At 39.8% G+C, this 14089-nt stretch overlaps 1 protein-coding gene across 12 annotated transcripts in view; it reads left to right on the top strand.

Annotated features, from left to right (window-relative positions):
• MITF (melanocyte inducing transcription factor) overlaps positions 1-13877 on the top strand; it is a 216707-nt gene extending 202830 nt beyond the window's left edge. For all 12 annotated transcript variants that reach the window (XM_032867370.1, XM_032867372.1, XM_032867371.1 and 9 more), the window contains 3 exons: positions 1483-1558; positions 4877-5024; positions 10357-13877. In XM_032867370.1, the coding sequence (XP_032723261.1) occupies positions 1483-1558; positions 4877-5024; positions 10357-10758 (626 nt within the window). In that variant the 3' untranslated portion in view covers positions 10759-13877. The remainder of the gene's footprint in view (positions 1-1482; positions 1559-4876; positions 5025-10356) is intronic.
• The last annotated feature ends 212 nt before the right edge of the window (positions 13878-14089 follow it).

Consider the following 14089-nt stretch of genomic DNA (forward strand, 5'->3'; position numbering starts at 1 on the left):
ACTATTTCTATTTTATAAAAGCTTAATGATAAGGCAGTACTTTAAGTAACTGATTGAATCCTAGAAGTGATGGCTCAGCTAAGGAAAAAAAAATTTGTTGGGAAAGTAACATGTAATATTATTTACCTAAGTGTATGGAATGCTAGTTGGTCAAATATAAATATGTATCTGGACATACTGTTTGAAAGTGAAATATTAACATATTTATTCCAATTTGTTAGACCTTAAGTTATTTGGAATTTATTTGCCAGAGTAGGTAAATTAGAGACATTTATTAACGCATATGCTTTACTGTTTCACCTTCCCCTGAGAAGATGATAATTTAGCTAACGATGCAACTGAACTGATAAAACAGGGATGCCACCAGGACACAGAGTGTAGTGAAACAAGCTGGGCTTGACTCTTAAGCTTGTGTTACTCAGTCCTGTCGCCACTCAATACAGCTGCCTGTTGAGCACAGGGAATGGGGCCATTTCGAATGTGATGCACTGGGAAGTATAAAAAAGACACTGGATTCAAAAATTTAGTGCCAAGAAAAGAATGTTCGGTATTTAATTTATTACTATTTATATAGATTACAGGTTGAAGTGATGGTATTCTGGCTCTGTTGGGTTTACAGAAATACTCAAATTAGTTTTACCTCTTTCTTTTTACTTTTTCAGTGTGACTACTAGAAAATTGAAAATTACGGAAATATAATACTTGCATTGTATTTCTGTTGGGCAACACTGGGCCCAGAGCCGGGAATTTTGTACAGCCTAGAGGCTAAGAATGTTTTCTACATTTTTAAATAGCTTAAAAAAAAAAAAGCCATGAGAAGAATATTCTGCGATAAGTAGAAACTATATAAAATCTAAATTCTGGCCCCCCGGGCTTCTTGTAGACTTGCATGGCACAAAAAAAAAAAAAAAAAAAAAAAAAAAAAAAAAATTGTATCCAGTTAATATTACCACATTTTGAATTTTGTCAGTAAAGAAAAAAAAAGTCTATGGAAATGTATTTTCTCTTCCATTCTTTAGGTATCTACATAATATCCTCAATTTTGCCATTTAGCCCTCAATGCCAAAAGTAACTCATTATCTGGCCCCGTAAAAATTTGCTGCCCCCTAATCTGAATACTCAGGGTTGAGTCCTGGCTGTTCCCACTTAACTGCTAGGTGTCCTTGTCAAGTCCCTAATATCCCCCAGGTAGTATTGACATTTATAATTGAGAATACTAACTCTAATTTCAGTGGTGTTACAGGATCAAATGAGAAATTAGTCTTGGGACTTTGTAAATGATAATGTTCTATGCAAAGGTAGCCCATTTTTTGGAAGTGCTTTAACCTCAGTACTGAAAACATGACAACAATGGGGAGATACCTATTTGGGTTATATGGCCTTGGGCCGGCACAGTTAAGGCACACTTGGCTTTAGCAAGATCTACTAAATGTGTATGTGGCCCTGTTACTAATCGTCCCTTCCTGTGCTCTTTTCTTGAAGTTGAACGAAGAAGACGATTTAACATAAATGACCGCATTAAAGAACTAGGTACTTTGATTCCCAAGTCAAATGATCCGTGAGTACAATTCCATGTTAATCTGCGTCATATATTTTTTGGTACCTTAATGTTTATTCATATGTTGCAAAAGTGCACAGCTACAGAAACTAGAGTCAAGAAATACCCCCTCTGCCTTTGGTTCCATGGCTGGTATATTTCCCATATCTTTCTTTTGGTTAGTCTCATCAGACTAAAATTTTGAGAGAAATCAACTGAATTGCATTCAAAGGTTACTGGAAGGAGGTAGCTTTCTGAAGTCTGAGACTTTTTGGCAAATGATCCCCAAGCTGCTAGAAAAATTCTCTTCACCGTTCATGCAGGACAGAGATTTCAGTAGTGGTTTGGACTGCATTTGCTGGCTACTTGTGGGCAACTCATACAGTACCGATGGGCCCTGAGAGCTGGTATTAGAGACTTCAAGTTTAACAATAGTCAACAGATAAAAGGTCAAAAAAATTTTTTTTGAAAACTTGCATGCCTTCGCTGTGTTTTACCAACCTGGAAAAAAGTAATTTTCATTCTCTTTTAAGTACACATCAGCTAATTTGGGTTTCAGCTTCCAGTCTCTGCTCACCTCCCACCCCTGTTCAGACAGATAACAGTTGTAAAGATAATTTCCCTACCAGCAACGTCAGCAAGTAGGACAACAAATACACAATTTTTATCCATTAGAAAGTGGCCCATTTGAAGTAAGGGGCTAGAGTATATACATTTTAATGGCTCCCACAGGCATCCGATGAAATTAGCCTTTGAATATGACCTTTTAGCTACCTAATAAAATGTAAAGATGAAATCAAGCATTATTCATGCAAGGCTTATTAAATTTGCTATTCACATTATTGTCAGGGAATTTGTGACAAAATAAAATAAAATCATTGCCCATTGTAAGGTGGTCTTGATGGATGTTCAAGCACAATTTCCATCATCAACATTTTGCTTTCCCAGGTTTCAAGGAAAGCCATTTTGAAACTCAAAACATTCAGATTCTCAGTTCTGCAGCACAAATTTATCCTACTAAGGGGCTGTGACCTTCATTTCCTATAGTCAGTCTTGCATGATAGTTGAAATTGAATTCCCATTTTCCTGTTCTTTATCAGCTTTCACTTTTTAGCATATTCTTTTAAACTGTAGCATGTGAATCTCTTTAGCAACGTATTATGAAATTATGGGGCTGCAGTGAAAGCCTCTATTTGCATATCTTCTTTCTCTATTGTATTAGAATACTTACGTGTTTATAATCTGAACTGATAATGATCTTTAATTGTAGGCATTGTTTTAAGATAAATGGACTATAATCTCTAATGGGGGTTTTCCATACCAGTTTCTGGAACAGGTTCTGGGGCTGCTCTAGGAACATAGTCCGGCTGACCAGGGTCTTGCCCCATATGCTGTCCTCCGCCATAGCAGATCTCCTATTGTTGATTTCTATGTTGGGGATCTTTTAATACTTCTGTGTGAAAAAAAGGGTAATTCTCTAATTACGAGGAAAAAAAAAGTTTGAATACCCTGCCGTTAAGCCTAAAAGCATAATTGATTGATTGGGTCTCACAAGGAGGCAAAACCTAGTAAGATAATTGGTTGGAACAGGCACTTCTTAGAAACTGAGTAACTGCATACATGTGTCATGGGTCAGTACAGGTTTTTCAACTTCACTGGCCTAGTTAAGGCATCTTTCATTATGGTTACATTTCTCTCTGGCTGCTACAGTGTCTGTTACTCTGATCTCAGCCCTGAACATTAAACAAGTCAGCTCTGTGCTCCCCGTATCTCAGGGCACCTCCCTGGGTAGCCATCTTCAGTGCTCAGACCCCAGGGATCGAACCCTGGGAATTCTCTGGGGTCTGTAAGTCTGCCTCTCAGGGGAGGACTTCTGTTTTGTTCTTCATCTAATCCATAGGAGGATCAATTACTTGGTGACTTGTTTTAATGACCCTCCATTCACACATGCCTGCTGATACTTCCGATCTTCCTCCAGCAGCCGTAGGTTGTGGGGTAGAAGAGTTTTCATCGTGAAGATGTTTTTGTTTATTTTTTCATTGTCCTTGTCATTGTCATCATGAACACTGTCAATGAAAGAGCTTAGATTAATTTAATGTGCCCCAGAAATACTACTTAGGTAATTATAATTACATTCTTAATTATTTTTTTGGAGTGCTCTACATTTTTCAGCTCACTTTTACCTACATTTTAATGGTGTTCTTAATTTCCTCATATACATGAGTACATTACAGTTACAGTCATGAAAAACTGAAAGGCACCAAGCCCAGGCTGCCTGGATTTGAAATCCAGAAGAGTCCCTTACTAGATGTGTGATCTTGGGGAAGACAGTTGATTTTCCTCATCTGTTTAAAAAAGGCAAGGGTGTTCAGAATATTCCTTCCTAGTCTGGTTCTTTTGAGGACTCAGTCACATAAGAAAAATGACAGAATGGTTCAGTGCCTGGAGTCTGGAGCCAGATCCTCTAGGTTTCTGGCTCTGCCACTTCCTAGCTGTGTGACCTTGGGTAAATTACTTCACCTCTCTGTGCCTTTGTTTCCTACCCTACAAAATGGAGACAATATTAGTGCCTAGCCACTGAGGTGGTTGTGATATGATCAAATGAGCTCTAAAAAACCTTAAAAGATACCTTGCACATAGTAAATGTTGTTTAAAGATAGCCATTGTAATTATTCTGTTGAACCTTTAACACAGTGTCTGCTGTTACTTGAATTGCCTTCTAGACTTTTCATAGCACATTCATCTAAGAGGCCTCCTTAGAGTTCAGTAATGTACATGCGAGGCTGTTCATACATGTGTAGTATTACCATTTTATAGATGAGGAGACGGGGAGAGCTTAGAGAACTTGGCCGGGAATATTCATGAGAAAATCCAAGGATACCACTTTTATGCTTCACATGGTCAAGTAGTAGGATCTCACGGAATTTTTTTTTTTTTAAACTGTAGCTTATTCTGCCTGCCTGAATGAGTTAACTTTGATAGTCCTAGAAACCTGTAACTCTTTAATATGGTTTTTAAGAATATCAATTTTGTAATCAACAGAACTAAATTTAAGTCCTGACCCCACCGTGTCGTGGCTCTGTAACAAGGGCATACTCCTCCAAACAGTGTCTGTTTCAGCCCGTGCACCACGCCCCTCCCTTCCAACGTGCTTGTCTGGGTTAAGTAGGATAATGTCTAAGAGATGGGCAGTGTCCGGCACAGGACAAGCACTCAGTGAATGGTACCTGTCATCTCGTGTCATCGTTATGGTATCTTTAGATATCAAATGCCTGGAATGATGAATTTTCATTGTGCCTTGAATCCCGAAAAAGGTTGTTTTCTTCCTCTTCGTTACAGAGACATGCGCTGGAACAAGGGAACCATCTTAAAAGCATCTGTGGACTATATCCGAAAGTTGCAGCGAGAACAGCAGCGCGCAAAAGAACTTGAAAACCGACAGAAGAAGCTGGAGCACGCCAACCGGCATTTGTTGCTCAGAATACAGGTACGGGGCATGTGTTGTGAGGGGTTTGCGATACGTCCCTGAGTTGGAGGTGGGAGGAAAGGGGATATAATGAGCCATGGGAGACTTGATTTACATGATCCTAATACAGTAGCTACTCGTTATTTATGGATTGCCTTTTTGTGAATTTGCCACTCATAAAAATTTACCACAAGCCCAAGATCAACATTCATGGTGCTCTCATGGTCATTCGTGGACATGGGCAGAGTGGCTAATCTGAGTTAAGGTTGAACAAGGCAATGACCTGCTGTCTTGTTTTAGCTCACACCATAAGCTTCCTTTTCATGGTCCTTAGTCCCAGGCTTTCACATTTCTGTGGGTTTTATGGGTGAATTTTGCTGTTTAAAATGGCTCCTAAGAGTATTACTGAAGTTGTCTGGTGTTCCTAAGCACGAAAAGGCTGGGAGGTATCTTCTGGAGATAAGTTTCCTTTGTAGGTAAGTTCCAGTGCTCTTGGCTATGATTTCCATATTAATAAATCAACATTGTGTATTAAGGTGTCTTTAAACATAGAACAAGGTTACATGTTGACTTCTTAATGAAAATGTGACTAAGATACTCCTAGAAACCTAACTCCGTATTTCTTTTAGAAGCAATCGTTTGGTACATACTAATTCAAGGTTCAGAGCCACTTTATAGAACCTAACTGGCTTAGTGCATTTGGACTGTGGTAACAAAATAACACGGACTGGGTGGCTTACACAACAAACATTATTTCTCAAAGTTCCTTAGCCTAGGAAGTCCAAGTTCAGGGTGCAGGTAGATTCAGTGTCTGGTAAGAGCCTGCTTCCTGTTTCATAGACAGAGGCGATGTCCCTGGGTCTTCCCGTGATAACAGTGGGAGAGCGCTCTCTGGTGTTCTTTTTAATAAGGGCATGAATCCCATTCATGAGGACTCTCACACCTTAATTACTGCCCAAAGTCCTACCTCCAAATTCATCACCTTGAGGATTAGATTCCAACATAGGAATTTTGGAGTGGGGCGAGACACAAACATTCAGTCAATAGCAAAAATTATTTCAAAGAATAAGAATTGAAGTTGTTAAATACCAAGATGCCTCAGTATTCGGTGGGGGTATGCAGCCGATGGTCAAAGCCTATGTTTATAAGGAACTTGGAGACATCCAGAAGATCTTACCAAGATAAAAATTTTAGAAGTCGTTGCAGACAGTGAAATTATTGTCTTTAACTCATGCTACTTATTCTTGGAGGGAGAGATACTAATTTTGTTATGTGGAATTCATCTGTCATTCTGTGTACTGAGTAAACATGGTAGTATGAAGTGTGAAATGGGGCAGTTCTTCTGTAGTATGAGCTCATGGTACTTCTCTTAGGCACTCGGGCTCTCATGCTGAGGGTAAGGGCATAACCATAACTTCCACCGAAACTGTCTTGAAGAAGACAAAGAAAAATGGACTCCCTGCTCATGACCAAAGGAGTTGGCAAGAGTAATTTTCATTTACTTGCTGACCTTGAGCACAGTCCACCAGTAAGAGACAACAGAGTACCTTCTTCTTGAGTAGATGGACCCGCCTTTTACCATATTTTCAGGTTTCCAGTGCAACTGTTTGTGGCCAGCAAAGCCTGACCCTTCAGACAGCAGTGTGTTCCATCTGGTGGTGTGAATCCTGGACACCCAACCTCTTTAACAGAGTATTTCATTTATGATAATGGTCTCCGACCTTTTGAACGCCCCAGAAGATGGTTGACATTTCCCAATATCACTTCTCTCATGACATGACAGTGATCTTCAGCAGGGAGGCAGAAGACCATTCTCCTCTAGGGGGTGCATCTTAGAATGTCCACAGTGAAGCAGAGGTTGCATGTCATTTGAAAATCCTTTTTTTTTTTTTTTTTTAGTTTTTGTTGTTTGTTTTATGTTCGTATGATCATAAGTAGCCATAGGTCCATTTCTCTTGAACTTAACATACCCTTTTATAAAAGCAGCGTATACTGATGTGTTATTCCTTATACAATTGTTAAAACATAGGAACTATTTTGAAAGAGAACTAGGTTTTGTTTTCAGCATCCAAACTCGTCTCTTTGTGTGGAATATGAATATTGTGAAAAATGGGGATTGGAAATGCCACGGTGACAGCATCATAGGTTTCTTCCGGTGACAGCATGAGATAGCCTCTAGAACTTAACGCATATCACGGAAAACATTATTAATTAGGGAGGCCCCGCCATGCAATGAGCCTGAGTTCTCCAGATGAGACTTAGCACATTGTTTAGAAATCTAAGTAATGCTTTAATCAGCTGATAAACATTTTTAATTAAACAACAAGAGATCAGAATGAGATGTTTGCCTCTTTTCATCCAACTTTTTTCTTTTTAAAACAAACTACACATGTGGGGGAGCTGTTCGTATTAGCATGTTGGTGTAGATTTACAATAGTGCATGTTTTAAGCTTGGGCCTAAGGGCTCCCTTTCATTTTCACTCCAAGTGATGCATGCAGAAATTTTCACAGAAGAAAGAGCATGAAGCCTTAATATCTTTGGAACCGTAATTTTATTAAACAGCCCAAGGCTTTAAAATGACGCCCAAAGAGACTTGTGTTGCTGGAGATCGAGTAAAGGAACATGAACGTACTTTTGTGACATCTCGGGCTCCCGTCTGTTATGTGTCCGGCGTCCAGAGAACAATCTGGACTACACAGTGGACGTGACTTTTCAGGAAAGTGCGTTTCTAGGCTTGTGGGCAACGGTTGAGTGGCTGGATCGCGCTAGAGGCTGCTTGTCCCTCCTTCGTGTGGCAAGGTGACTTCACATTTATATTCTGTCGTTATTATATTCGAGTACGAAAAGCATAGAACACTCACCGAGAGTCATTTGGGTTCATTTTAGGAGGGTCCAGGGATACTCAGGGAGAGTGCAAAGAGCTTGCTTGGAAGGCATTTTGCAAAGAGAAACCTGGGGAGGCTGTGACACTTGGAAATTGCATTAGTCCACTCAGGCCACTCTAACAAATACTGCAGGTCAGGTGGGGACATGCGTCTCCTCGCAGTTCTGAAGGCTGAAGCCCAAGGTCAGGGTGTGGGCAGAATTAGTTTTTCTGTACTTCTCTGGGAGGCTGCCTTTTGGTTTTCCAGGAAAGGCTTTCCAGGGTCTTAACCTAGGTGTGTCCGTGTGTCCTAATCTCTTCTTCTTCTTTTTTTAAAATTTAAATTCAGTTAATTAACAAAGAATGTCTGATTGGTTTCAGAGGTAGAGGTCAGTGATTCATCTGTCTTACATAACACCCAGTGCAGATTACATCACATGCCCTCCCCAAAGTCCCTCACCCAGTTACCCCATCCCTCCACCCCCACCCCTCCAGCAATCCTCAGTTTGTTTCCATTTGTCTCCCTCTCTGGTTTCGTCTTGTTTCATTTTTTTTCCCTCTCTTCCCCTATGATCCTCTGCCTTGTTTCTTAAATTCCACATATCGGTGAGATCATATGTTAATCTCTTCTTCTAAGGACATCTGTCCTATTGGAGGTTAGATTAGGGCCCACCCAAATGACCTCATTGAATTTAATTGCCCCTTTAAAAAACAGCATCTCAAAACACACATTCTGAGGTGCTGGGGGTTAGGACTTGAGCATATGAATTTTTCTTTTCTTTTCTTTTTTTTTTTAAAGACTGAGAAAGAGAGAAGAGAGGGGGAGAGAGAACAAGAGAGAGGGTGAGCACAGTGGAGTGGGGAGGCAGAGGGACAGCCTCTCGAGGAGACTGGGCATTGAGCCGGGTGCCTGATGCGGGGCTTGATACCCTCACCTTGGAACATAACAAATTTTTCAATTCAGCCCGTAATAGGAAGGATGTGGAGAAAGTATAGAGAGAAATTATTCATCCTCCTTATAAAAACTTTCTTTTGGAATTAAAAAAACAAACCAGCCAAGCACAACACTTCCCTTGGGCCTGGTAAGATGAGTTAGGCAACACTTCTCCAATTTAAGTTCCTTGTATACAACTTCCACAAGTTTTGCCATTCCCACCCACTGTACTAGGTCATGATACCCTTCGTATCTTAGTAACTCTTTAGCTGTGCACTAGGCCAAAGGAGTACCTACCATTTCTTTGTTAGGTCCAACCAACTTAATGAATGTTGAGGTCCTAACAACTCAGTTGCTATTTGAAAATACAAAACATATAAGCCGAAAGAAAAACAGCATTTTTATTTGATGTTCTAATAACTGTATTACCTACTAATGGGCTGTGTGTGTCTGTTGCACACTGCACAACCTCTCCAGCCACGGAATCCAGTTGGACAGTGCCGTCCTCATTTCTCATCCCGTGTTTGTTTTAATGCAGTTCTTACTTTTTATCACAGCGACCACCAAAGACCTGGCTTTACAATGATATGCAATGGAGAAGCATGTCGCACAGTTTACTGCTGAGACCATGAGGCTTCTTGAGTTTGGTAGTTCTTGGAGTAGTGTGCTATTTCTCCAGTTATCTGAAAATGTCACAGTGCCCTGTGAGTTCACTGCAGCACCCCTGGATATGTGTTCAGAGTTTAGGGACCCCAGGACTGTATTATTTACCAAACATTTTCTTTTATCAGCTCACATTTTGAAATTTTATTTTTATATTTATTTTTATTTCTGTGTTTTTAAAATTTATCTTCAGGAATATGAGCATCTGGGGGAGACAGTCTCTGTATTAATACCTAATGAAATCTGTGTAGCATTTAAAACTCATGTCATGTACTACCGGTGGTTCCTATACTCTACTGGAAGAAATAGCATTTATTAATTGAAAAGAGCAAAAAAATTATTTTCATAATTGATTGTTTTTCCTCTGTCAGATTTTTTAAAGACTTTTTTAAAAAAAAAGATTTTATTTATTTGAGAGCGAGAGACAGCACAGAGGGAGAGGGAGAAGCAGACCCCCACTGAGCAGAGAGCTCTACACAGGACTCGATCCCAGGACCCTGAGATCATGACCTGAGCTGAAAGCAGATGCTTAACCGACTGAGCCACCCAGACTCCCCTATTACTTTACTTTTAGAGAAGTTTTAGGTTCACAGCACGATTGAGGAGAAGGTAAAGAGACTCCCCGTATGCTCCTTGCTCTCCCACAGGTATGCGACTACCCCCCACTAACGCCCCCCACCACAGTGGTACATTTGCTACAACTGGTGGACCTACACTGCATGACACCATCACCCAAAGTCCCTGCTTGACCTTAGAGTTCACTGTCGGTGTTGTACAGCCTGTGAGTTTGAACAAGTACATAACGACACATATACCCCCTTATAGTACCACATACAGTCCTTGGATTGCCCTAAAATCCTCTTGAAACATCGGGTTTTCGCTTTCATTTTAGGAGCTTGAAATGCAGGCTCGAGCCCACGGACTTTCGCTTATTCCATCCACGGGCCTCTGCTCCCCCGACCTGGTGAATCGGATCATCAAGCAAGAACCCACTCTCGAGAACTGCAACCAAGACCTCCTTCAGCACCATGCAGACCTACCTTGCACGACGACGCTAGATCTCACAGACGGCACCATCACCTTCAACAACAGCCTTGGCGCGGGGACCGAGGGTAACCAAGCCTATAGCGTCCCCACGAAAATGGGATCCAAACTGGAAGACATCCTGATGGATGACACTCTTTCTCCCGTTGGCATAACTGACCCACTGCTCTCGTCAGTGTCCCCCGGAGCTTCCAAAGCAAGCAGCCGAAGGAGCAGCATGAGCATGGAAGAAGCTGAGCACGCTTGTTAGCGGGCCGCCCTGCCCTGCACTTTCCGAAACTGCTTCCTTTCTTGATTCGTAGGTTTCATAATTTCCCCGAAGGGGGTTTCTTGATAATTTTTCCTTTAATATGAAAGTTTTTTTCATGCTTTATCAATAGCCCAGGATATATTTTATTTTTAGAATTTTGTGAAACAGACTTGTATATTCTATTTTACAACTACAGATGCCTCCAAAGTATTGTACAATGAGTGTACAGTATCTGCGAACTGAATTCACCCTGGACTTTAGCTTTCTGAGCAAGAGGATTTTGCATCAGAGAAATTTCTGTCCATTTTTATTCAGGGGAAACTTGGTTTGAGATTTTTTTTTTTTATGCCTGTGACATCTTTGGAAATTAAATGTAAAGTTTAATTGAAAGAATGTAAAGTAACCAAAAATTTAAAAAAAAAAAGGCAGAGAGAAAGAGATTGAGGAAAGAAAGGAAGAAATCCACACTAACCTTTTTTTACTTTGTAAATGTATTGATTCATTGGTACTGCCTTAAAGATCCAGTATCGTACTAACAGCATTTAGTCTTTCTACTGCAAGCTATTTAAGGCAATATAATATTCTGTTAAAAAAAAAAAAAGTGCACCCAATTTCATGAGGATTGTCTGGTTAGAAAATGTAGCTGATCCCTTACTTAGGTGCAAGTGATATTGAAGGGTTAGAGAGCGAGGCCCTGACACATGGGCCCTAATCTTGCTGTCCTTCACTCTGTGCTCTGTTACAGTTTTCCTCATCAGTTAGTGTGATTCAGTTTTCCATAAGATATATTTTATTTCGAAAGGAAATGAGTGTCCTCTCAAAATATTGAGGAGCACTGAAAGTTGTCCTTTTTAAAATTTTTTTCCTCTCTCTCTCCCATTTCACTTTTGATAAAGAAAACCAAACTGGGCACATTTCTAATTGGCTTTCCTATTTTTATTTTTAAATTATGTTTTACTGTTCATTTGATTTGTACAGATTCTTTATTATCATCGTTCTTTTCAGTATGTTTGTATTAATTTGTAAGAATATGCATCTTAAAATGGAAAGTTTTCAATATTTTTACAACTCACTGGTGGTTTTCCGCATTCTTTGTACCCACGTGAAAGAAAACTTTTATGCAAGGTCTTGTGTTTAAAGAGAGCTTTGCGAATATTTTGTATATTACCGTCTCACTTGGAACTGTTTTTTTCCACACGTTTAAGGTGTAGTATTAATAGGCGAAAACTGGCTTTCTAGAGAAAATAAACTTACATATTTATTTTTAGTGATATAAAAGTAGCAATATTCTTGGAGAATGATCACCATAGCGTTGATACGCCCATTATGGTCATTTAAATTGGGGTTTATTTCAGCAAACAGCTGCTGAATTTTTAGAAGGAGAGAAATAACTGTATTGGCAAATTACTGTTACTGGGTAACAGTGTTTCAACAAGCAGCAAAGTTGTAAGTTAGTTTCAGTGCATTATCTACTTGTGTGGTCCTTTGTTATAACAGTAGTGTTACATGTAATCTATCTGGCCTACGTGTTTTATACAGCTGACATATGGTGTTAAGAGCCAGGCTGTTGAATGGAATTTCTCAGTAGCAGCCTACAATTGAATAGCAAGTGGCATAAAGCATATCCATTCAGAATGAAGTGCCTTAAATATAGCAGTAGTCTTTTTTGGACTAGCACTGACTGAACCGTAATATAGGAGACAGTTTCAAGATGGTATTTTTCATATTAAATATATTTTAGTGACAGAGTGCCAACTTTTTTCATCAGGAAACCTTATTCAGGAGGAATTTTTTTTTTTTTTTAAGAAAATGAGTTTAAATGTCAAATACGAATTGGCGGATGGGTATTGGATGGTTCAAAGAGAAGGTGTGATTGTCAGGTGTATGAATGGATGGCTTCCATGAAAATAATCAACTGCATAGTTCCCATGCACGTCGGGCAATGAGAATCCTTGGAAACATTGATGATGCGATCAGTTTTATAGCTTTATTACCAAAGGGGGTAGGGAAAATTAATTCCCATTCTTTCAATCCCCTTAATTGTATAGCTCTTTTCCTAGAATAGTGATGCAAATCTGCATGAACAGCTAATTGTACCATAGTGTTCACTGATACAATCATAGCATTGTCTATTTTTCTCTTCATATTTATATGGGGGGAGGGGAGCTGGGTGCAGAAATCAAAGATCGCGACGGTATGATGCTTGTTTTCTTTAGCTGATGGTGAGGGTTCTTGAAAACAGAGCAAGGTTGACGAGCCCCTGGCCCAGGGATTATGGCCAGGGTTAAGTGACCTTACACAAAGCTCTGTTAGAGGAAGCATGGCATCTCGTACCACTGTCCTGACTTTCGCAACTCCTGAGCTCACTGCCACCTGCTTCCCCATCCCCTTCTTCTTAAGAGACAATTTCTGGGAGTGGCGGGTGAGGAAGCCCAGGAGAATGCTGCAGCCTCGGGGGGTGGTTTTATTTATTTCTTTTTTGCCAAATCGAGTGTGGATTTGTTTTAGGGACTAGTTAAGCCAAGAAGCGGTGGTTTGGGGTCGTCGTTTGTGACCACAAGAGAATGATCCACACCACTCCCCCCGTCCCTGAGAGCACACTTGTGACTCGGGGTTGGGCCTCCGTATGGAGTGACCAAAATGCCAAACTTGTCCACCTGCCTCCGGGTAAGGCCATGGAAATACCAAACCTTTTGACTTTGCCAAAAACCCTTACAACCAACCTGGTCATACACAGGATGACAAAGTTCTTTCTGGTTGTTTTTAAATAATAAAGCAATAAGAACAAATAAAATACATAGGAAGTTAAGAGATATAAAATAAAGCACAAAGGAATGCACTTATTAATATTTTTTAAAAATGCACTGGGGAAAAGTTGGTGTTGATAACAGTATATTAAAAGACCCTATTTCTTGAAAAAAAAAAAAAAAGACAAATGACTGTCTCTTGCGGACGCTTGGTACTGTAATGTTAATAATATAGTCCCCTGCTGTTGGACGCAGCAATCATTTCTGTATGGTCCATAGCACTGTATATTATGGATAGATATTAATGTATCTAATGAAACAATTGAACTGTTGTTCTTGATAGCCTCATTAAAGCATTTGGTTTTTCACATAGTGGTGGCCAGTTGTTTTTAGTTAATGACAATTTTGAGTATTGTTTGCCTTATCCAAAATGGCAGTGCACATTTTCTTCCGATGGAACGAATAACGAATTGCAGGAAAAATTTTTAAATGCCAGTAAGTACTTTTTTTGTTTGAAATGCCATTCTAAGATACTTATTTTCGGTTTTCAACATTTTTGATTGTGACTTGCACTCAGATGAACT

Source organism: Lontra canadensis, unplaced genomic scaffold, assembly GCF_010015895.1.
Source record: "Lontra canadensis isolate GAN:19392208 unplaced genomic scaffold, GSC_riverotter_1.0 scaffold34, whole genome shotgun sequence".
Lineage (NCBI taxonomy): Eukaryota > Metazoa > Chordata > Mammalia > Carnivora > Mustelidae > Lontra > Lontra canadensis.